Here is a 24,325-nt window from a genome sequence, read left to right as displayed (position 1 = left end):
TTAAGACCACAGAGTGCTTTCTGTGTGTGTGTGTGTGGGGCGTCTCTATCTCTCTCTCACACACACACACACACACACACACACACACACACACACACACACACACACACACATGACTCCTCACACAGGCCAGCACACTACTAAATGCATGTGTCATGCTACATCAGTCATATGATGGGGATGGTTGGAGCCTCTTCCGGCCCTGAGCAGGTCTTTGAGACACGTGCGTCTGTACTGGTGCTCCAGGATCAGTACTGACGTGCGTCTGTACTGGTGCTGCAGGATCAGTACTGACGTGCGTCTGTACTGGTGCTGCAGGATCAGTACTGACGTGCGTCTGTACTGGTGCTGCAGGATCAGTACTGACGTGTGTCTGTACTGGTGCTGCAGGATCAGTACTGACGTGTGTCTGTACTGATGCTGCAGGATCAGTACTGACGTGTGTCTGTACTGGTGCTGCAGGATCAGTACTGACGTGCGTCTGTACTGGTGCTGCGTTTTCACACCAGGCCGATGCAAAAATGCAACAATCCCGCAGCATGTTTGTAAAAAAAAAACAAGCAATCCAGCATGGGAGTCCCAACTGCGAGCCCCTTTTGGACAGGTTGGCGCTTCGATGCGTCATTGCAGCTATACAGTTGTAGCTTTGCATCTGGAAGTTGAACCCAGCTCACCTTCAATTAGCCCTTTGCTAAATCCCACCCCAAAAAGCGAAGCAGGTTGGGGAGGGACTTAGAGAAGGGCTAATTTGTGTCTTTGTATATTTTTGCAGCAGCTACAGTAAACAAACGTATAGGATTAGCTTCGTAGCTTCACGTCGCTGGCCTCCATTGACAACGTCATGGTAGACTGCATCTTTGCATCTGCCCGTGGGAACCAGTGTTGTTTTTTGACTGCAAATTTAGATTTTTAGTTTTAGCCAGTCTCTTGAATAGAATAGAATGTACGGTCGGGTACGGTCGGGTATGGTCGGGTACGGTCGGGTATGGTCGGGTACGCTCGGGGTCGGGTACGGTCGGGGTCGGGTACGGTCGGGGTCGGGTACGGTCGGGGTCGGGTACGGTCGGGTACGGTCGGGTACGGTCGCCCCTAAACCATCTGGCCCCTTGATTTGTCCGCCGACCGCTCGTTGCCGCGGTTCTTGTATTATTTATTTTGTTTTGCTGAGAATAAGATGTTGAACTTAGTTCAGGTTTAGGCACTGAGTTTTACTGAGGTTTAGGTTAGAAATAAGGTTAGGTTTAACCGTTTAAGGATCATTTACTTAGGTTACTTTAGGAATACCAGGCGGCGCGGTTCCGCCAGGCTGTACGCCCGGGGCGAGTTGGTAAAGGGGGGCGAGTTGGTAAAGGGGGGCGAGTTGGTAAAGGGGGGCGAGTTGGTAAAGGGGGGCGAGTTGGTAAAGGGGGGCGAGTTGGTAAAGGGGGGCGACTAGTTTGGTATTCATGAGCAGCAGTGAGCGTTCTGGGGGGCATTGGTCACATGCATGCTGTGTGCACTGATTCTAGAGATAGATAAGCATCATGTTGAGCAGCTCTGGTGGTGCAACGCAACGGCGTTCACTCTCCCCAAGTACAGTACATAGTACAGTACAACGGCGTTCACTCTCCCCAAGTACAGTACAAACACACACGATGCATATACGTGCGCGTATATGCACACATGTGAGTGCACGGTAGACATGCACGCGCGTGCACACACACAACCAGAGTTTCTCTTCTCTTTTCCTTCAGTAACCCGTAGCTTAATTCTCCATATACCACAGTACACTTTTCACACTCTCCGTCTCTATCTCTCTCTCTCTCTCTCTCTATCTCTCTCTCTCTCTCTCTCTCTCTCTCTCTCTCTCTCTCTCTCTCTCTCTCTCTCTCTCTCCATCTCTCTCTCTCTCTCTCTCTGTTGTGCTGAGCATGGAGATCAGCAGAGGGTCCATACATCACACCCCTACGTCGTCTCCCGGGAGACTGAATGGGGGGAGGAGAGGAGAGGGAGGGTCATCATTTTATGTACTGCATCACAACCCCCCCCCCCCCCCCCCCTCCCAAAAGAAGGGCCTGATGCCCCATCACCCCTCCACCCTCCCGACACCAGCAGCTGTTACTGATGGCAAATTGCTTTTTCCTGCGCCTTTTTGTGGTGTGTGTGTGTGTGTGTGTGTGTGTGTGTGTGCATTCAGATATCTGTGCATATGTGCGTGTGGTTTTATGCGTTGGATTAGTGTTTTAGTTGCACGGACAAAGAGGGAGAGACACTGACGAGCAGAGAGAGAGAGTGAATGCTGTGGAGACATATGTGGAGAGAGAGAAGGCAGGAGAGAGTGCATGCTGTTGAGAGACATACAGTGACGAATGGGAGAGAGAGAGACAGAGACAAAGAGAGAGAGACATATACAGAGAGAGAGAGAGAGAGAGAGAGAGAGAGGCATATACAGCGAGAGAGACATAGTGTATACACAGAGAGAGAGAGAGAGATAAGGAGAATAGAATAATGTGATAAGCCAGCAGAGAGGAATGGAGTTTTTCTGTGGCTCTTAGTCCTATTTCTACTTTTTCACAGCAGATTTCATCATATTACCAAAGGCCATTTCAGCTCCATGTGGATAATAGGCTGCTGAGGAATTATTGGAGATGCTAGCATAGATAATGGTCATTCCCCCCACCCAACCCCACCCACCTTTTCTCTCTCGCTGTGTGTGTGTGTGTGTGTGTGTGTGTGTGTGTGTGTGTGTGTGTGTGTGTGTGTGTGTGTGTGTGTGTGTGTGTGTGTGTGTGTGTGTGTGTGTGTGTGTGTGTGTGTGTGTGTGTGTGTGTGTGTGTGTGTGTGGACCATGCGAGAGAGATTAATGGCGTACAAAGATGTGGAGAGTCGGGGGCGATGGCGATAACTGAAGGAGCAGAGAGGGAGATGGCTTAATGTATAGGACAACAGAGACAGGTTGCACTGTGTGTGTGTGTGTGCGTGCATGCGTACACTGTGTGTGACTGACTGTATATAATGTGCGTGGAGTCTATTGGAAGGTCTAGTGTGTGCGTGAGTGCTGGACACATGGCTATACGTGTGTGCGTGTGCGTGCTGGACACATGGCTACACATTACTGCCTCACTGGGAAATGAGAGGGAAGGAGAGAGAGAACGCAGAATAGAGGAGGAGGAGGAGGAGGGGAGAGAGAGGGAGAGAGAGCGCCTACGGAAATAGCAGGAGGTGAAGGGGAGAACGTAGAGAAGGAGGTATGATAGAGAGAGACAGAGGAGGGAGGGAACCTATTGCCCTGAGACTACAGAGAGAGAGAGAGAGAGTAAAAGAATGATGGCTTTACAGCAGCACCTAATGGCTTCTCTAGAGAGAGAGAGAGAGAGAGAGAAGGAGAAGGCGTAATGAGGGGATATGGCAGAGAGAGAGAGGTGGAGGCTACAGCCAGCTGGTTTGAGATGAAGGGAATACGATAAACACAGTCAAAATCCTTGGTGTTCGTTTCACCCCGAGTGTAAAAAAAAATGGACCCGATAATATCAGGCCATTTGGGTCAATATTTGCTCAGGATTTTACCGTGTTGTAGACAGTGGGGATGGATGGATGGATGGGGGAAAAGGAGAGAGGGGGTGAAGGACAGAATGGATTAATGTCTGGTGGAGAAAAGAGGAGATGGAGGAGAGATGGATGGCAGGAGAAAGAGGGAGCGAGGGAAGGAGAAGAAAAGAGGGAGGTTTCAGGAACGACAGAATGACTGAGGTAGAAAGAGTGGAGGGACAGAGAGAGAGAGAGAGAGAGAGAAGGCAAGACGAGCGGAAGGAAGGAAGGACAGATGAGCGGAGAGATCGGACCAACGGATGTCAGATGATGGAGAGAGGGAGGGAGGGATAGAGGGAGGGAGGGAATGTGCCCACCCCTCCGTTAACAGGCGTGTAATAGGGCTGATCGGAACTGTGAATAATTCAAACGCTACAGCCAGGAATTCTCACTATATGCAGGAAGAGTACGGAATGATCACGCACACATGCATAAACGCACGTGTGCACACACACATGTGTGTGTGCATGCATGCACTCACGCTAGCAACACACATGCACGGTTGTCCCGTTTGCACGCGCGCGCATGCATGTACATCTCCTTTTTTCCTACAGCAATACAGACAGTCAGTTCTTCTTCCTACAGCAATACAGACGGTCAGTTCTTCATGATGTTATGAAAGCACATAAGACAGACATCCTATATCCTTCAGCCGGAGGAGAGGGGCGGATGTGAGAGAGGGAGAGAGAGGGGGGGAGGGGGGGGAGAGAGAGAGAGAGAGAGCTACCTGCTGTGTCTCTACGCTGTCTGTCAGATGTACCATTCTCTGCCACTAAGATTAGATTACAGAGAAACACATCAATCTCTCTCTCTCTGTGTGTGTGTGTGTCTCTCTCTTCCCATGTCTCTCTGTGTGTGTGTCTCTCTCTCTCTCTCTCTCTCTCTCTCTCTCTCTCTCCATGTCTGTCTCTCTCTCTCTCTCTCAATTGCTCTCTGTCTCCCTCTTTCTCTTAAACACACACTCAGGCCATAAAGAGGGCATGTTAAGTGTGTGTGTGTGTGTGTGCACGCGAGTGTACGCTAGAGATGCAGCGTTGTGTGTGTGCTTGCGCACATCACGGGTGTCTGCGCGCCAGCCTCCGTCACTGCGCGCGACGTGCGACTTTAAACACACACACACGCACAGGCCATAAAGTAGGCATGTTAAGGGTGTGCGCGCGCCAGAGGCAGCGTCGTTCATGTGTGTGCTATAACACGGGGTGTCTGCTCGTCAGCCAGCCAGCCTCGATCTCCGCGAGCGTGTGACTTTAAGGTTTCCATGGTGACGTGTTCTCCAGTGTGATGTGTGTTGTAGCGAAGCACCTGGTCCCTCTCAGGGTGGCGAGGCTCGTCCAGTCGCCGCAACGCCCCCCCCCCCCCCCCCCCCCCCCAACGACCCCCCCAACGGACCATGATCTCATCCCTCCTTCCTCTCTCTAGCCCGCTCAGGACGGGAACCACCTTTTGGTGTTTTAAGCCATTCATGGTTCCCAACCTTTTTATATACTGAAGTAGCACCTCAGAAAATATCTGGCTCTCCAAGTACCACCACCATAATGACTGATGTTAAAATACAGGAGCGTAAACCTGCCCTTAGTGTTCCATTCCTAAGCCAATAATGCTGCTGCTCTGACAAAACGGTCTAATCACTAATCAGCACAACTGATTTATAATATGATTAATCCGTTCTCAAATTTTCTATTAACGGCTATAGGTGTGCTGTCATGCTCATTTCAGCACGGCCGGATAGCCTATTTCAACCAATGTTTTGGTCAGAAGAAATTCCGATAGTAATATATCATTCCACTTTTGTCTTTTTTCTCCTTTTTTGGGCGATTCCTCTGAGTACCACCAGAGGGGGGCTCAAGTACCACTAGTGGTACTAATACCAGTGGTGGGGAACCTACTTTATAGCTATAGAAAAATCATGAAAATGCGGCGCAGATCTTTGAATATATATTCTTTCAGATCAAACTTTTTTTCTTTCTTTTTTTTTTTACTCAAATCTTTGCTTCTGTCCCTGGAACAACATATTTTGAGATGTGGGTCTGCACCCAAATACCCATTTTGGGCGGGAACCCCTTTTGGTGTTAACATTATGCTATGCTTTAGCTATTGAAAAATAGCAGATCTACAAGTTCATAGCGAGCTTGTAGGTCTGCTATTTTTGAAAAATCGAATAACGACTGACATAGAAACATAGCTTTTTCAGAAAACTGTCAGGATGTAGAGGACATTTTTAGAATCTGATCTCAGGTCTAAACGGGTTAACTCCCTCTCGTCTCTTCTTCTCTCTCTCCCTCTCTTTTCCTCCATCTTCCTGTTCATCCTCTTCCTCTGTCGTCGCTCCATCCTCCCTTTCTCCCCGTCTCTCTTTCTATATGCCTCTCTCTCTCTTCTTGCCTTTAGACACATCGACACGTCTACTATCGTTAGTATTATAGCGTTTAAATATCCCTGATAAATGGAGAGCAGTAGGTGTTAGATTCCTGCGTCCTGCATTGATCAATAAACAGGTCTTTTGAGTAGGGAATGCACGCGCAGATCCCACACATCCGGTCCAACATGCAGGAAATCACCCGTCGCTCCCGACAATGCGTTGGTCAGACATAACCTCGCGCCGTGCTTAGCGGAACAGCACTGTTGTTTTTAAGCAGCACATTGCGATTTTTGTTTTAGTCGTAGTCTCTTCAATAGTTTTAGTCACATTTTAGTCACCTGGAATGTTTTAGTGTTGGTCTAGTTTTAGTCGACTAAATCTACAGTTGATTTAGTTGACTAAAATGTATTTTGGTGGGCGTTGATGCCGTCGTAATGACTGTTTTTACACTTGCTGAAAATAGCCGATCTACAACCAAGTGTAAAATGACTTGTACTGGATCTCTTGTACACTAGTCCCTTCCTAACATTTTTGTCTAGTTTTTATTTGTTGACAAAATTGTCAGTATATTTGGTCTAGTTTAGTTTTAGTCATCATAGCTTAGTTTTTGTCAGTGAAAAAAGACCACTGGTTTTGGGTAGGGTGTCGGTCTAATGACAGTCGGACCAATAGTATGTCGAGACTAAAGCCTGTACCCCTTTGTATTCTCAGTTCTGCTTATAAGTACCTAAGATATGCTAATAACAGGTCGTTATTAGCAAACAAAGGCTACAACATATCTATCTGACTCTGATGTACGTCCTAGCTACGTACGTCCACGCATCAACAAAACAGACAGACAGAAAGACAGTGTCCTCCTTAAACCACAAATGCATATGAGGCACTCTTCAGTTTTCTCTTTGGTCAGTTTGCCCTTCATTGTCTCCACCAGACCGAAGCCATGGGGAGAGTATGTTCTCCGTGTGTCCGTCCATCCGTGTACACTGTACAGCTAATCTCCGGCACCGATGGCCCGGTCGGTCGATGCCACTGTGCACACACACACTCCCTGGATGCCAAAGACTAACCCCTGCCTCAATTTGTCCACAGCGGCCTGTTATAGTGCCACCATGAGGCCGGTTTTTGCAAAACACATTTATGTAGATTAATCGTACACATTTTATCCATACATCACGCAAATCGCTACACACCATCTCGATAGACATGTAATCAACACAGACCTGTCCGCTTCCCCATATTCCATCCCGATTGACTAAGATTGCCTTCCACAGTTTGGAGGATTGGTCCATTTTGAATTAATTTAGAATTTCAAATGATGAACACATTGAAATCTGTGAAATTATGCACACACAGCAATGGCTTTTTGCTACGTAACATAAACTGATGGGTTTTTCTACTTGACGTAAAGCAACACACACGTACACACACACACACACAAACTTGGATGCAAACTAGTGTTTTCTCATGCCAATAAAGGTCTTTTGAAATGAATTATTTGGGACGCATTGTAACAACAATATCGGACCGATGCAATGAACGCTGAAATGGTTTCGTAACTCTCGTTGTGTCTCGAAGCATCAGTGTGGTTTGGGCTTAAGGATGTGTGTGTGTGTGTGTGTGTGTGTGTGTGTGTGTGTGTGTTAGCACGTGTCTGCACGCGCGTGTGCCGTGTGTGCCGTGTGTGTGTGTGTGTGTGTGTGTGTGTGTGTGTGTGTGTGTGTGTGTGTGTGTGTGTGTGTGTGTGTGTGTGTGTGTGTGTGTGTGTGTGTGTGTGTGTGTGTGTGTGTGTGTGTGTGTGTGTGTGTGTGCGTGCGTGCGTGCGCATGTCTCTCTCTTTGTGGGCATGCGGTGGCAGGGTAGAAGTCAGAAATAGGCCAGTTAGGGTTTAGAAAAGAGAGATGTTGGAGATTAAAAAGGTCTCCGTGGGGAGCGAGCCTCCTCTCTAGCAGTTTAAATATAACTCTCTCCAGGGAGAAAGTGTGTGTGTGTGTGTGTGTGTGTGTGTCTGTCTCAGCATGGAATGGTTAAGAATTAGCGGTTAAGTGGAGGTCAAGAATCAAAGCAGTGATTGGAAGGCAGACGGTCACATACCAGGCTCGTCTCGTCTCATTGGATGCTGGACTTGGACACTGGAAAGCTTGAAAGCTCCTGTATGCACTTGATAAAGTATGCGAGGCAAATAAGTTTAATTATTATTTCAGAAGATTTTGTAAATTAATCAACATGACGATATTCAGAACATTATGTTCTTTTGAAAGGCAAAAACATGGCATGGATGCAACTGGGACGTATCCTCAGTGATGTATCCCAAGGTCATCAGGGTTTCGGGTCTCGCGAACATCATACCCCTCACTTAGGCGACCCAACCCGGGGGTGATCAAGTCCCGACTTACGTCCCAGTAGCTACCCTCGATAAGTCCCATTAGGGAAAGACCAGGGCCACACAATCCGTTGCTCTGGAACTACTCTGCCGGAACTGACTGAGAGGAACTGACGCGTGGAAAGACTAGGCTCTGTGGGTTGAAAATTATTTAGATTTTTACTTTACTTTAATTTACTTAAGAAAATAGAAGATCCACAATCTCACCGAGCTTGGAGATCAGCTATTGGATTACCACAACAATGTTTGGTCAATGTAGGCATTTAGCAGACACTCTTAATCCAGAGCGATTTACATTAAACAAGAACAAAAAGCATGGCAATACTTGGTCTTGAGCTTAAACATTTGGGAACCAACTCTACCAGAGGGTTCAAATATACGCTCACACGTATCATACGCCATTGGCTCGGCAGTGCAGTTATAGTGGCACGGCTACTATAGTGGCCCCAAAACTACACAAAATCCTTCTAGCTTTACTATGTACCAACGTGCGTGTGCGCATGTGTGTGTGTGTGTGTGTGTGTGTGTGTGTGTGTCAATGTGATGTCTTCTTTACTTGTGGCGCTATGGGATGGTTTAATACTGTGAGGTCTGGCTGCACCATCTGCTGTGTGTGTGTGTGTGTGTGTGTGTGTGTGTGTGTGTGTGTGTGTGTGTGTGTGTGTGTGTGTGTGTGTGTGTGTGTGTGTGTGTGTGTGGCTCTCAGCAGGTGCTTCATAATATCGACGTACTTTCGACGGCATGCTTTCATACACATGGACGTATTATATTGTTTTCACTTGAGCACAAACAATAGTCCATTCTTTTTGTAACCAGTGCATAAAGCACAATAGCACGTCGCGAGCAGACCTTATGAGTGACTTAATCAATATTTCACGAGAGGGTGTGCTTTTTACCGTCATTAATGGCACCGCAGGCCTGCAGCGCAGAATACACCTGCAAAGTAGAAATGCTCCGTCACGTTAAGTAAAAGTCTGGAATAAAAAATGTACTTGAGGAGAGAAGTACAAAAGCATCGGTATCAAAATCTACTTAAGGTGTGTACTGTGTGTTAAAATTGTGCATTTATATAGCGCCTTTATCCAAGGCACTTTACATAGACTGTGCATTAATACATTCACCCTGGCATTCACACACACATTCATACACCGATGGCGGCGGAAACCATGCAAGGCACCGCCACCAACCAGCACATCAAGAGCAATTAGGGGTTCAGTGTCTTGCTCAAGGACACTTCGACAATAACTCTGGGGGAGCCCGGGTTCGAACTGGCAACCTTACGGTTACCATACGGCCACTCTACCCCTGATCCACCGCCGCCCCAGTCTTGTGCTCTCACCTGCATGCTGTTTACAGTGTGAACATTGCAGGTGTATACAGTATATATATATATATATATATATACTGTATATACGCTTGTGGAACAATAAGCCATCAAACATCTTCACGCACAGTGACAGAGTGGGGAGGCTCCACCTCCACTGTGTGACGCCCATGAAGGACACGTTGACATTGACGGGCGCCCGGCGCTGTCGCGGACATCGAACGCGTGTGACCTTGACGGGGGATGATCTCTCTCTGAGGCTCTCTCGGTGGCTGCTCTGTGCCATCGATGCTGTCGATACTGTCCTGCTAGAGCTGGGAGGGAGAGGTGCACGCATACCGTATACATACTGTATAGATACCGTATACATGGGAGGAGCGGTGCATGCACGCCGGAAACATCCTCAAATAGTGACCTCTATTCAATGAATAGCTATTTATGACTCTTAGCTTTCGCCGGCTGCCGGGCGTGGCTGCACTAAGACCTTTGGGGCAGGCCTGTCTAGAGTTTGAATGGACAGGCATCAGTCAGAAGAAGAGGAAGGATCAACATGGAATATCGGCTCCATATATAGAGATCTAACAAGGGTATGAGCCTGGCCGGCTCCATATCTGCAGATCTATAGGTGATTCTCCAGTCTTCTCCATGTATGGCTAGTATCCAGGGTTTGATGAGGTTAGTGTCGTGATCTTCATATATGGAGATGGCCATATATGGAGCGTGTCATGTTGAGGTGTGAGGGACTGACGGCCATATATGGTGGCGTGACGGAGCGACGGACAGGGTTTGCAGGTTTTCATAGTAACCTGTGACCTACGGTCGCAAAAAGCTTAGCTGTATGGCGAGTAGATGAAGTAAACGGGCTCTTTAACTTGGCTTTGTGATTGCAGCTTTTTAGGCTAGGTCCATTTCTGCGGTTCCAAAAAGATCGTCTTTTCGCCCTTCACTTCCTCTCTCCTGTCTGTCTGTCTGTGTCTGTGTCTGTCTCTCTCTCTCAGAATCAGGTGACAGGCTTGTGCCACTCTGGAGAGTACATAAACACCACCGGCTGCCACACTTATAGTGCTCGTGCGTGCGTGTGTGTGTGCGTGCGGTGCGTGTGACTGCAGTGTGTAATAATGTTGCTGCAGTGTGGTCACCATAGGGACAGGTAAACTCCTCCTGTCTGAACTGAACAGGCATGGAGCGAGGCAGCGTTCCGACGGCGCTATCGCACCATAAACTGTCGGAATATGGTGAGATAAATGTTATTCTTAATGACTAATCCAGTGTGGCAGGATGGTGTGTCTCTGTCTCTCACCCCGTTGTGATTTAAGCCTCTATCTGTGTAAATTGTGCAGCCTTTTATTATTTTTCGGGAAAATAAAATTATGCACAGCCTCATCAAAGTTGGTGTTGTAACTTTATATGTTGTTAATTACTTCCATGAGAGGGGAAGAGGTGGGGGAGTTAGTTGCTTTAGCGGACATTTTGAGGGTCCAATGGAGTTAAGAGGTTTTGTCCAAAGCACTTTTTGCTACTTTCCATTGGTTCAATATTTTCTAAACAACACACAGACGTAAAGGGTGTTCAATAGCACTGATTTATGCCACAAAAAAAATCTAAAACCTCAAAAATTGAGTTATGAGGTTTCCTCCCGACAGCAACGATTGTTGGTTATTGGCATCTAGTAGGGCTATAGTGCAGAGTGGATGGGATGTACGGGGCTGGCAATCCAAGCATGGATGAATTGCGTTAAAAAGTTGCAACGCCTGAACCAATTAAAATAACCAATAAATACTAGCATGTAGATCTCAACCAATAAAAGTGTTTGGGGGCCACGAAACCTCAATCAAGTACAGACTCTGCGAGCGAATATAGGAGGGGTGGACGACCGACCGACGTGACTGCAGTGACTGCAATGCACGCTCACGGTACGTCAGGACAGTCTTGTTGAAAAACACGCTTTGCTCGCTCGCATCGCCGGCAGTGTAGATGGGTTGTTTCTACAGCATACTACAGTATGCATACGGATGTGTTGAAATGCTTACATATGCATGCACACATACTGTACACATCTTACATGCACATGTGCGAGTGTAAAGCACATCTCCCACCATCTCCATTTTCTGGTGCTCTCTCTTTCTCGCTCACGCGCACACGCACACACATACAGTCAACCCCCCAACTACGCACGCACACACACACACGCACATGCACACAGATGCACATACACCTGCAAAATGCATGCGGGTACACATTCACATGCATGCGGGTGCACACGCACATGCATGCGGGTACACACACACACACACACACACACACACATGCATACACATATTTCCGCCTGCTCCATGTGTAATGTAATCCCCTGGGCTCTCCATGCCTCCTAACCCAATAAAGATGACAGCCTTCGCCTGCACCACACGCACATGCACGCACGCACGCACACACACACACACACACACACACACACACACTCTTCATCCGGAACAATTGATAACACATTCTTCTTTCCTCTGCCTGTCTTTCCCGGCATTCTCCCTCTTTTAGTGTCCAAGCGTTAATATTTCACAGCAGTGTTAGTGAATGACTTAAAGTCTAATTGGTGTTTTGTCGAATGATGGTGTCGCTGGCTGAAAACAACTGCATGTTGTGCTTTTTTTCATCTTTTTCTTTTATTCTGGGGACCACATGGAATGTACAAATGGAACACCTGGAATGTACAAATGGAACACCTGGAATGTACAATTGGAACCAAATGGACCTGTTAGGGTCCATTTGGTTCCAACTGTACACTCTCAGAGTTAAAATTAACATTGTAAAATCAATGTCCGTAGACTAATGCATATCAAATGAATCCACCCACCCCCCCTCTTATTGGGGGGGTGGAAGGGGTCCCTGGCATATCTCTTCAAATGGGGCAAATTTTTGGGGTCCTTGACATGAAAACGACATCCACTACTGACATCCTACTGACTATCCTTTCACTCTCTCCTCCTCAGCCATCTATCTCGTTAGCTTTCTCTCTTCATTCCTTCCTTCTTTGCCGTGCTGGTAATGTGCGGCCATGACTCAGGGCCCATAGAAAGAGGAGGGGGGGGGGGGGGGGAGGGTAGAGAGAGAGAAGAAAAGCGGAGGTGTGTGTGTGTGTGTGGGGGGGGGGGCATCGTAGATCAGAGCCATCATGATTGAGCCATCTGCCGAGAAGAGGCTATAGTGAGACGCACAGACACATGCACACACACACACACACACACACACACACACACACACACACACACACACACACACACACACACGCTTGAAGATGACCACTGCCCCCCACTGGTTGATGCCTATAATACTACATTTCTTCCTCCTGTCTCTGTCTCTGTCTGTCTCTCTCTCTCTCATATCAATGGATTGTCCGGCACATGCCAAACCCCAAAAGGGGACGACATGCAACAACAACACATAGCTCTGAGGAATGCTGATCGTCGTTATTGGCTAGCAAGAAAGCCCGTTTTCACTGTAATGTGTGACATCTGTACAGCAGCACCATAAGGTCTGATACAGCAGCACCATAACCACTCACACCATAAGGTCTGATACAGCAGCACACTCACACCATAAGGTCTGATACAGCAGCACCATAACCACTCACACCATAAGGTCTGATACAGCAGCACACTCACACCATAAGGTCTGATACAGCAGCACCATAACCACTCACACCATAAGGTCTGATACAGCAGCACACTCACACCATAAGGTCTGATACAGCAGCACACTCACACCATAAGGTCTGATACAGCAGCACACTCACACCATAAGGTCTGATACTTCAGTCGCTATGACGACGGGGGTCCCCCAGGGGTCTATGCTTGGGTCCAATCTTTCCCCCCCCCCCCCAATCTATACCAATTCAGTTTGGGATTTATTTGGGAATGACGTCATGCCAAAAATAGAGATGCCATAGTTAAAATATGGCTTAATGTTTTCTCTCTCGCTTGGTGTCATGTTGATGACTATACTGGCTCTGTGCTGTTGTGACACACATAATAATAATAATAATAATAACTAACTAAATAACTTTCTTTGTATAGCACCTTTCATAACGAGGGTCAAGGTCACGGGGGGGAATTTGTCTTGGGCTTTCACCCCAGCTACAGCCACACATAAAACATCAATGACAAACAAAAAGTTAGTTGATGCTGGTACAAACGATAAAAAAAAAAATCTGATGTACTTCCACTTTGGTTCTTTGTATCTTCTCCCAGAGTACAAACTCGCCATTTAAAACATGGGTAACATCACTGACAATTCTGACAAACGGGTAGAAGTGTGCCTCTACCTGTTTGTCAGTGCTGCTGACCGCAGGAGATAAAACTTGAAAAAAGGAAAAGAGGCCACACAGCTCGTATAGGCACTCACGGTGCAAGAAACTGCACCTTTCATGACATGCAGCTCAAAGTGCTTTACAGAGCAATGGAGGGAAAAAAACATTAAAATAATATGCAGTAATGCAATACAGCGAGGACATGAAGTACATTTTAAAGGCTCAACTAAAAGCAAGGGTGTAGAAGTAGGTCTTGCATTCGGTCAGCTTGGTATTGTCCTCAGACTGTCGGTATACACTATGTACATTTATACACCCAGTAGTGGCTTTGCTATACGCGGACCTGCCGGACCACCACAAATGTCTCTTTTTCTTTTAAATTACTTTTTCCCCCTCCTCGAACCTCTCCCCTCTCCCTCCAACCAGTCCAAGAACATCCTGTGATACCTTCTCTCTCTCTCTCTCTCTCTCTCTCTCTCTCTCTCTCTCTCTCTCTCTCGCAGCCATCTGACCTTTAATAGATTCATAAACGCTCTCCTCCCATTGGCCAGAGTAGGCTATTTCATCCTATTAGAGATTAGCGTACGGCTGAGTGGAGGAGGAAGTGCTCTTTATATGCTAATGAGGAGATAATGTATGCGCAGTGAGGACCTGCCAGAGCTCCGGTGGGAGAAGCCCCGGTCGTTCCACGGAACACAATCAAAAGAATGGAAGAAAGAAAAATAAAGAAAGAAAGGAGAAGATATGCGGCACTGTCTTTATCTCTGTTTTGACTTCTTATTCAGGGGCGTTTTGAGTGGGGCTAATGAGCTGGAATGTAACAGAATAGGCAGCTATTCAGATAGAATAGCAATAGGCTCCGGCATTGTCTATTTATGTTACAGTATCTGTTCAGTAGACTATATTGTTAGAATAGGGGACCCCTGTGTGGAGTTTGTATGTTCTCCCCGTGTCCCCTAGGGTACAGTATAGGTACCCGTCAGGTCAGGTTGTGGCCTCCTGGTGGCGCTCTAATAGGCCAATGTGAAAAGGGTGACATTTCTTCTTACGCCTTGGATGGAAATTGGATGATTTGAGGCATTTTGTTCAAAAAATGTGTTTTGCAAAAATCCACCTGTTGGTGGCGCTATAACAGGCCAATCTGAAAAGGGTGGGATATATTCCTTAGCCTAGTAGGAAAGTCTGTGAAATTATATCACGTAAATTGCATGCTCCGTCCTCTGTTCATGATTTGAGGATTTGCCAATCCTGGCAACTTTGAAAGCCAATGTTTGCCAATTGCGATGGAATCTCTAATATCGGACAGATCCGTCTTGAACACATGACTAGAGATAGTGTGTAACAATTTACAGGATTTTTGGACATAATCTGGAGGAGTAATATAAATTTTTTTTTTTCAAAAGTCTGCCTCCTGGTGGCGCTATAACAGGTCGTTCTGGAAATTTTGGGGCAGAGGTTCATCGTTGGCATCCAGGGAGTGTGTGTGAAAAAATTGGCATCGACCGGGTTAACGGTGCTGGAGATTAGCTGTCAGACAGACAGACAGACAGACAGACAGACACACACACACACAGACATACGGCCTTCGGCCTGGTGGAGACAACAGCAGATCTAAATGAATCTGTAAATAAAGTAAGGGGCGCTCTAATCATCGTACATCATCATCAAGAATGGTGGTCCCTTATTGGCCAAAGGGTTCCAGCTGACGTACCTAGCCGATTTGCTCAGACACATTATGACGAGCAAGTAAGCAAACATTCTCCATTCATTGTCAATGGCATTTTTGATGTTTGTTCACACAACACAAACATTAAACGCTATAGCTGTTTATAGGAGGGGCTAGCGCCTCTCGAAAATGTGTCTGCGACCCAAAAACGGGTCCTGACCCAGTGTTTGGGGGAAACAGCGAGTTAAGTGATCGTTTAAGCAATTAACCGTTCGATTTCACTAAAATCTCTCTCTCTCTCTCTCTGAACAGGAGCAGGGCGTGGTGGTGGGCATGTCGCGGCCGCCCGGCGCCGTCCCGCCCCCTCACCCCGCCGGGGGAGGAGGGGGTGTGGGGGCTCCCGGGGTGGGGCCTAACGCGGGGGCGCCGCCGCCGGGCTACCTGAGCGGCCAGCAGCAGGCGGCCATGATGAAGCAGATGATGGCCATGGAGCAGGAGAAGAGGGTGCAGCTCCACCTCATGGAGCAGCAGAAACAGCAGCTGCTGCTCCGCGAGCAGAGGCAGCAGCAGCAGCAGCAGCTACTGGCCGAACAGGTGTGTGTGTGTGTGTGTGTGTGTGTGTGTGTGTGTGTGTGTGTGGCTATGGAAGTTTTTGATGTTACTATAAGCAGTGTTGTTTTCGTCTACTAAAACTAAGACGAAAAATGTTCGACTACGTATAAAGCAAGCCATTACGACGGCATCAAGGCCTGCCAAAACACATTTTAGTACACTAAAACATTCCGGGTGACTAAAATGTGACTAAAACTAAATGAAAGCCATTCAAGAGACTATGACTAAAACTAAAATAGAAATTTGCTGCCAAATACAACACTGACTATAAGTAAGTAAACAAATTAAAGATGCACGACTCAACCGTCAGAATTCAAACTTCATTATTTTATCACACCAGAGAGAGACTAGTGTCTCCCTCCAGAGAGAGACTGGTGTCTCCCTCCAGAGAGAGACTGGTGTCTCCCTCCAGAGAGAGACTGGTGTCTCCCTCCAGAGAGAGACTGGTGTCTCCCTCCAGAGAGAGACTGGTGTCTCCCTCCAGAGAGAGACTGGTGTCTCCCTCCCCTTCCACACATCTCCCACATTTGATACGGTCAGGAGAGCACAGAGAGTAACAAGAGATGATCATTCCTTACATGGACTCTATTCTATAGTTGACTCACACAGTTTGAAATAGGTTTGCATGAGTCGGCAGTCTCTAATGAGTTTGTCAGTGAAGAACAGGTGGTAATCATGTTTCATCTACTAGTAGGCTACATTAAATTAATCAATACCACAGTGTTATATGAATTTTGCCACGTGTGTGTATACTATACTATACTATACTATACTATACTATACTATACTATACTATACATGTATTTGTGTTGGTCTCCAATGTGCACGTTTACACACACAACCAGACGACAACAAGGTAGTAGAGTACCTTGTTGTCGTCTGGTTGTGTGTGTAATTATCCTCAACCAGCTCCCTCCTGTGCTCACTACTACGTCCTTTCATCTTTGCTTCCTGTGCACCTGCATGCATGTGCGCACGCGTGTACACACACACACGCACACACACCTGCATGCGTGTATACACGCACGCACACGTGTGTAGCCACATGCCACCTGCTGTGATCATTTGTTGTTTTTCTTTTTCTCGCTATGAGGGAATCTGGTGTTAAAGAGTTTTGACCTCTGAAGTCATGTTTTAATTGGCTGAGCAAACGCACCCACGCACACACACACACTCACACACCTAAATCTTGTATGTGACAGTTTCGTCTATTTTAGAACATAAATATACCATTTAGATAAAGACCTCTGTTTTACCAGAATTTATAGTTGGGGGGGATTTTTTTTTTTAATTAATCGTAGGTTGCATTTCTGGCAGATACAAAACTGCAGGCTTCCATTCATTTTCAATGTAAGCCTGCTACAGCGACGTGAAGATACAGCGACGTGAAGATACATCTGACGTTTAACCTTGTAGCTGCTGCAAAAGCTACACAACCGCTACAAAGCGACAAGAACGTTGAGCTGGTTTCAACTTCGGATACAAAGCTACAAATGCCGCGTAGCTTTGTATCTTTTGTCTGAATGCAGCATTAAGGGCCTTTCAAACGGGAAGCGAGGAACGCACACGTTGTTGCCTGGATCAACACGGGTCTCCTCCAGGTCTGCTCAATAGGGGCGCAACAACGCAAGCTTAAAAAAAAAGCTAAACAGAATCCAGGTATGGTGAGTCGCGGGCGTGTGCACCAAACGAGCACGAGCGCTCACGTAAATATGCTTGCGCTGTCGCACCGCGACTGCTCCGCGCAAAAACGCAGGTCTCATTGGAAATGAACTATAGTCGCGTTTTATCGCTCCCCGTTTGCGAGGCCCTTAATGCTTCATTGCATGAGGATGACGAGCATCGGAAAGAACTGATTTACAAGTGAAAACTCTTTGTGTGATGCGTCCTGCAATGAAGCATGAATTAGACCGCGAGACGGAGAGAGAATGCCGTCACTGTCAGTCAGGTGGAAATCTTGTTAAAAACTTTTCAAGAAATGGAAGCACGCGACATTGCAATCAGAACTGTAGACTCACTCGCAAATCGAATCTTCCGCCGTAGTCTGAAAACCCACCACTTCAGACTCCACCTTAGCCCGAAACACTTGCCATAGCACTTGCCCTGCAGCCTTGACAACCTTACAGACATATGCAATTTAGATTGGAATTTAGAGTGTATACCGGTACTTTCATTGTACAGATATTCTACTGTTAGTGTTAGACAGATGTTAGGTTCTTGCTCATGATCCTTAATGACTAATTCGAAACTATTTGTTTACTGTAAATCGCTCTGGATTAAGATTGTCTGCTAAATGCCTAAATTGTAAATTGACATAATGTAGTACTGTAGGTCATTAATTTACGACGCACACACGCACGCACACACACACACACACACACACACGTTGTTTTGGTTGAAATATGGAGATAAGTGTCTGCACTCTGCAACGATATGATTCAGTATTGAAGTGAGTTTGTCTGTGTTTGGCTGTAGCTGCAGCAGCAGCATCTCCCCAGACAGATGGCCCAGGGGCAGAGGAACCCTTACCCTCAAGTCAATCAGTACCAAGGTAAGACATCACGTACACTGGGGATCATTTAATAATAACAATAAATAATAATAATAATAATCATAGATTGCATTCGTATAGCGCTTTTCCAAGTGCTCAAAATGCTTTACAATGGTTCATTCATTCATTCGGAGGTGAAGCGGCGAACAGTCAACGCCGGCATCCACGCTTCCCACATTCACACACCAATGGTGGCAAGCTACCATGCGAGGCACTGACCGACTCATTGGAGGCAATGCGGGGTTCAGTGTCTTGCCCAAGGACACTTCGACATGTGGACAGGGAGGAGGAGCCGGGATTTGAACCGCCGACCCACGGATCATTGGACGACCTGCTCTACCTCCTGAGCCACAGCCGCCCCACTCTGACTGTGTACAAAATGGACCATTTGTGCACAATCAGTGTTACAAATGGGTAAATTAGAACTGACAAGGGTGTCCCTTGTGGGGAGAGAGACATGTCTTGTAAACCAAAAGGTCATGGCCAGGTTTGATCCCTGCAACGTTCAAAAGCTCCCACTTGGCACTTCCCATTAGCTTTCAGTTGAATACAACTAATTCATGTGCGTACAGGTGGCGTGGGGTGACGCACGCACGCATGCACGCATAGAGAGAGAGAGACAATGAACACATTCCCAATTCACATGCTGTGTGCCCTACCTTGTTCTCATACCGTAGGGTTAAACACACTGAATAATGTCTTCTCCAGGCACCCCACCATTTACCTTTACTATGAAAACCTGCATCTCCCGTCCATCAGTCACCCCACGCCTCCATATATGGCCACCCCTCGTGACATCACGGATCATGCCTCCATATATGGTCACGCCTCCATATATGGCCACGCCTCGTGACATCACACCTCGTGACAAGTCACGCCACCATATATGACCACCTCCATACATGAAGATCACGACACTGACCTCATCTAACCCTGGATAACCACACATGGAGAAGACTGGATCATCACCTAGATCTGCATATATGGAGCCGGCCAAGCAACTCTACATCTGACCTCAAACCCTTAGATCTCCATATATGGAGCTGACCTGTTCTGACATTCCATTATGTTGATCTGACCTCATCAAACCCTGTACACTGTACACTCAAGACACGCTCCATATATGGCCAGTACAGAATTCATTTCATATGTTGATCTGATCCTCCATGCCAAAGCGCCAGCGCTCGCCCAGCAGTCTGCCGTCACCCAGGAGGATGCGTGGTCACTTCTCGCCCTCAGGGCGTCTTATTGGTACTAGTATGGATCTTGTGGATGCCGGAGAACTCGCCAGTTTACCAACTCGCCATAGCGAAAATTCTTCATCAATGTCTTCATCATTATGCTAACATGCTGTCTTCATCAGTGTAGTATGTCAAACCCACTGCTGTTATAGTTCATTTCCAACGTGAAAAAAATATTTTGTGCAATGGTCAGCTGTATGGTGATAAGAAAGTTGAGCATGTGAATACCAATGATAGCAGGCCTACACTTTCAAGATACTTGTTTACTAATTAATTACATTGTTTCAATGATAGCAGGCCTACACATTCAGGATACTTGTTTACCAATTAATTACATTGTTTCGATAATTTGGTGTTTAAACTTTTGCATTCCTACTTCATCTAGTGTAAACTCTAAACAACTATCCTCTCTCTCTCTCAATTCAATGACATTTAAATGAAGGTGAAGGTGAACTAAAATCCACTAAACCACGGCGAGTCGGAAAACTGGCGAGTTCTCCGGATGCCACTAGTATGTGCTCAGACACATAAACATGCACATGCACACGTGTGTACATGTATAAACATGTACACACTAAAACGCCACTACTACTGGATCAACGTGTAGCCGTCTTGAACCAACTTGAGTGACACTTTGTTCGGCACTCGATGTCATGCAATACCGACGAGCACACCTCCCCTAGTATTCTTTGTCTGTCTTCTCTCTCTCTCTCTCCCTCCCTCCCTCTCTCTCTTTCTCTCTCTCTCTCCCTCTGTTAAAACCTGAAAAGGGGGGGGGGGGGGGGGAGAAAAACACTGAATATTCCTGCTCTGCCTGTTACCACGGCAACCTGTCTGTCCTCCTGGAACCCCCCAGAGTTTACGATGAAGTCGGAAAGATGGATTGGGGGGTTTGGGGTGTTTAAGAGCAGTCTGTTAGACGCTCTATAGCAGAGAGAGAGAGAGAGAGAGAGGTGGGGATTGGGGAACAGAAAGAGACGAGTGGGTGTGAGGTGTATGATGGAGATAAGCGCAGAAGAGGAGATGAAGAAAGAAGTAACAGGGAGAGGAGAGTCGAGTTGGAAGCCATTTATATCCATCATCAAAGATGTCTGTCTGCCACTGCCTGTGTCACTGGCATTATAACCACTTCAACCCTCTATAGCAGTGGGTGGTTCTCGACCAGTGGTCCGGGGTTGCAGGTGGTCCCCAGCTAAATGATGGAGAGTTGGTTAACCAAATGGACTTTTAACTCTCGAGAGCGTAAAATGAAACCTAATGGACCCGTAACGGGTCTTCTTTAACGCTCAAGAGTTAAAGATCTACAGTATAAGGGTCCATTTGGTTACCAACTCTCCATCATTGAGCCTGGGGACCACCTGGAACCTCCCCAAGGGCCACTGTGTGTAAGTGTGTAAATGTTACAAGTCAACAGTAAACAGTAAAGCCGTGAGGTGACGGATTAGTGGAACAATGTCAGATTATTAGGGGATTTAGGACCATTTCTGTGCTATAGCACGCTTCCACCACAGGCTGCCACACTGTGCCACAGCCAAGTTCCTGCAGTATGCATAAATAGGTGGAACTAAGCCAGGTATTGCTGCCATGTTAGGATCAGTATGTTGATTTTGTCGGCTAAAACTATGACGACAAATGTCCGTCGACTACCTTTTGTTCACTGACAAACTAAATGGAAACTAAATATATTGACAATTTTGTCAACAAATAAAAACCAGACTAAAATGTTAGGAAGGGACTAGTGGACAAGAGATCCTGTATAAGTCATTTTACACTTGGTTACTTGTAAAATAGCCGATCTACAAGCTCACAATGCGTGTTGTGAGCTCGTAGATCTGCTATTTTCATCATTTCATTACGACGGCATCAAGGCCGTAGATTCAGAGTCGACTAAAATCATATGATGTTTAGTCGACTACAAAAAAACTAGACTAACACTAAAACATTCCATGTGACTAAAATATGACTAAAACTAAATGTTTTTTTTCCCAAAGACTATGACTAAACTAAAATTGAAATTCAGAGTCTGAGCAGTGAGTCTATGACTCTATGGTGTCATAGTGACCTCATCTGTTGATCATCACGTGAACTCTAGGAAGGTCAGCCTGGTCAGTGATTGGGTCAGCATTATAACTTAAACCAATGCTAACCCAAACCTTTTCATGTCAAGGACCCCCAAATTGACACTTAATTAGCCCGCAGACCCCCATTTGAAAAATATATGTCGGGGACATATATTTAAATTTCAAGCACCCCCAGTTTGACATACATATTAGTCTACAGACCCCCATTTAATGGCATTTCTATTTCTATCTCTGGGACCTCCCAATTTATATTGTAAAATCAATGTTTCACCTTTCTCCTCTGCTGGTAGTCTAGCTCTCTCAATCGCCTCGTTCTTCTCTTCCAGGAACTCCTCAGGAGATGGCGTCCAGGAGCCAGGCTCTCCAGAACATCCGCGCCGCCCGCCTCTTGCAGCAGCAGCAGCAGCAGAATCAGCAGCAACAGCAGATGGTCCAGATGGGCTCCGTACAGGCCCAGGGCAGCTCGGTGGGGCCCCAGGCCGACATGGGCCTGCCTTACGGCGGCCAGGGCTCCAACCAGGGCTCCTTGTACGGCCTTAACCCCTCCATGAGCCAAATGATCCACCAGCAGCAGCAGCAGCAGCAGCACCAGAGCCAAAGTGTCCAGGCTCCCATGGGCCTCCCGCCTCAGCACAACCCCGCCGGAGGCCCCCAGAGACAGGCGGGCGCGGGCCCCGGGGTAGGGGGCATGCCCGGAGGAGGCGGTGGTGGGGCCGGAGGGTACGGAGGACAGTCCATGTTGATGAACTCGATGTCCCAGCAGGCCCTAAAAGGCCCGCCCAATGCCAAAGCTCAGGCCCAGAGACTGCAAAGCATGCTGGGAGTTGGAGGCGGAGCGGGAGGCGGCGGGATGGGAGGAGTCGGTGGCTGGCCACAGCAGCAAGGACAGAATCTCCAGGCGATGGCCGGGGGAGTCGTAAGGACTACGGGAGGAGGGGGAGGAGACATGGTGGGCTTCAACCCCGGCCAGGGTTACGGGATGCAGCCGGGTCAACCCCCGCGCATGACCAAACAACACTTCCAGGGCCCGGGCCAGGGGATGAACCAGGCCATTGACCCCAGGTTAGGCAACCCAGCGGCGGGGATGGGCCCGATGATGGGCCCTCACATGGGGGGTCAGCCCAGGACCAACCAGCCCCGGCCCATGGTCATGGGCCAGGGGATGAACCAGGGGCTGATGGGGCAGGGTATGCCCGGGATGGGGGGCTTTGGGCCAGGACCCGGTGGGCCGGGAATGGGACCAGGGGGAGGACCGGGGGCAGGGGGAGGCCCCTACGGACCAGGGGGAGTTGGGGTTGGGGGTCAGCCACAGGGCTACCAGAGGACAGCCAATCAAGACATGTCGTCCTATGGATATGGGGGCGGGCCCTCGGGTGGAGGAGCCTTCGGATTGGGCGATGGTTCAGGGGCAGAGCTGGACTCGGGCGATGGGTGGATGGAAGAATTCTTTCCTGGTCAATAGCCAACGGATAAACTGTCGATCATAGTTTTACTGGATACACTAAGAGAGAAACTTTAAACAAAAGAATACAAAATAAAAAAATAACTGGGGAAATCATACTGAATGGAAGACACGACATCGTCTGGTGACCGGCATGTTTATTTTCTGTAAAACAGGCGAGGTTTTAGGCAAGGTTATAAATGAGTTCTTGTCTCAACGTGTGTGTGCGCGTGCAAGTGTGTGTGCGTGTGCGTGTGTGTGTGTGTGTGTGTGCGTGTGTGTGTGTGTGTGTGTGTGTGTGTGTGTGTGTGTGTGTGTGTGTGTGTGCGAGAGAGGGAAAGAAGAAAGCAAGCGAATGACAGAGGTAGAGATAGAGATCATGATATGTGGAGATGTGAGCTGGCCTGAAAATCTCATCATTATTTTCCTTTTTTTTTCCTCCCTGAAATTAAATCATCCACTCGCCGTGTTCCGGTGTGCTTAACCAATCCCTTTTCTTTCACATGTTATGTGCTCTCTCTATATCAGTGGGCTGAGCACCATGAACCGAAGAAGGTGAAGGAGATCGTCCTCTCGAGACATAGGGGGTTTAATGTGTGTGTATGTGGTGTATGACGTGCATACCTGCCCATATCCACATCTCTCGGCTGTGTGAGGAGGTGAAAGCACTCACTTCTTCCATTATTTTCGCTTACATTTACACCCCCACATGTCTGTCTGTCTCTTTCCTTCCTCTCCTTCCCTCCCTCCCTCTCTCTCTCTCTCTCTCTCTCTCTCTCTCTCTCTCTCTCTCTCTCTCCGGA

At 47.4% G+C, this 24,325-nt stretch overlaps 1 protein-coding gene across 1 annotated transcript in view; it reads left to right on the top strand.

Moving 5' to 3' along the window:
• Positions 1–24,022, top strand: part of maml3 (mastermind-like transcriptional coactivator 3) — a 154,558-nt gene extending 130,536 nt beyond the window's left edge. The window contains exons 4-6 of the mRNA XM_083765314.1: positions 15,909–16,190; positions 18,684–18,759; positions 22,408–24,022. Coding sequence (XP_083621440.1) covers positions 15,909–16,190; positions 18,684–18,759; positions 22,408–23,543 — 1,494 coding nt within the window. The 3' untranslated portion in view covers positions 23,544–24,022. The remainder of the gene's footprint in view (positions 1–15,908; positions 16,191–18,683; positions 18,760–22,407) is intronic.
• The last annotated feature ends 303 nt before the right edge of the window (positions 24,023–24,325 follow it).

Source organism: Protomyctophum parallelum (genome assembly GCF_964188405.1).
Source record: "Protomyctophum parallelum genome assembly, chromosome: 5".
Taxonomy (NCBI): domain Eukaryota; kingdom Metazoa; phylum Chordata; class Actinopteri; order Myctophiformes; family Myctophidae; genus Protomyctophum; species Protomyctophum parallelum.
This window is presented reverse-complemented; position numbering and strand designations above follow the sequence as displayed.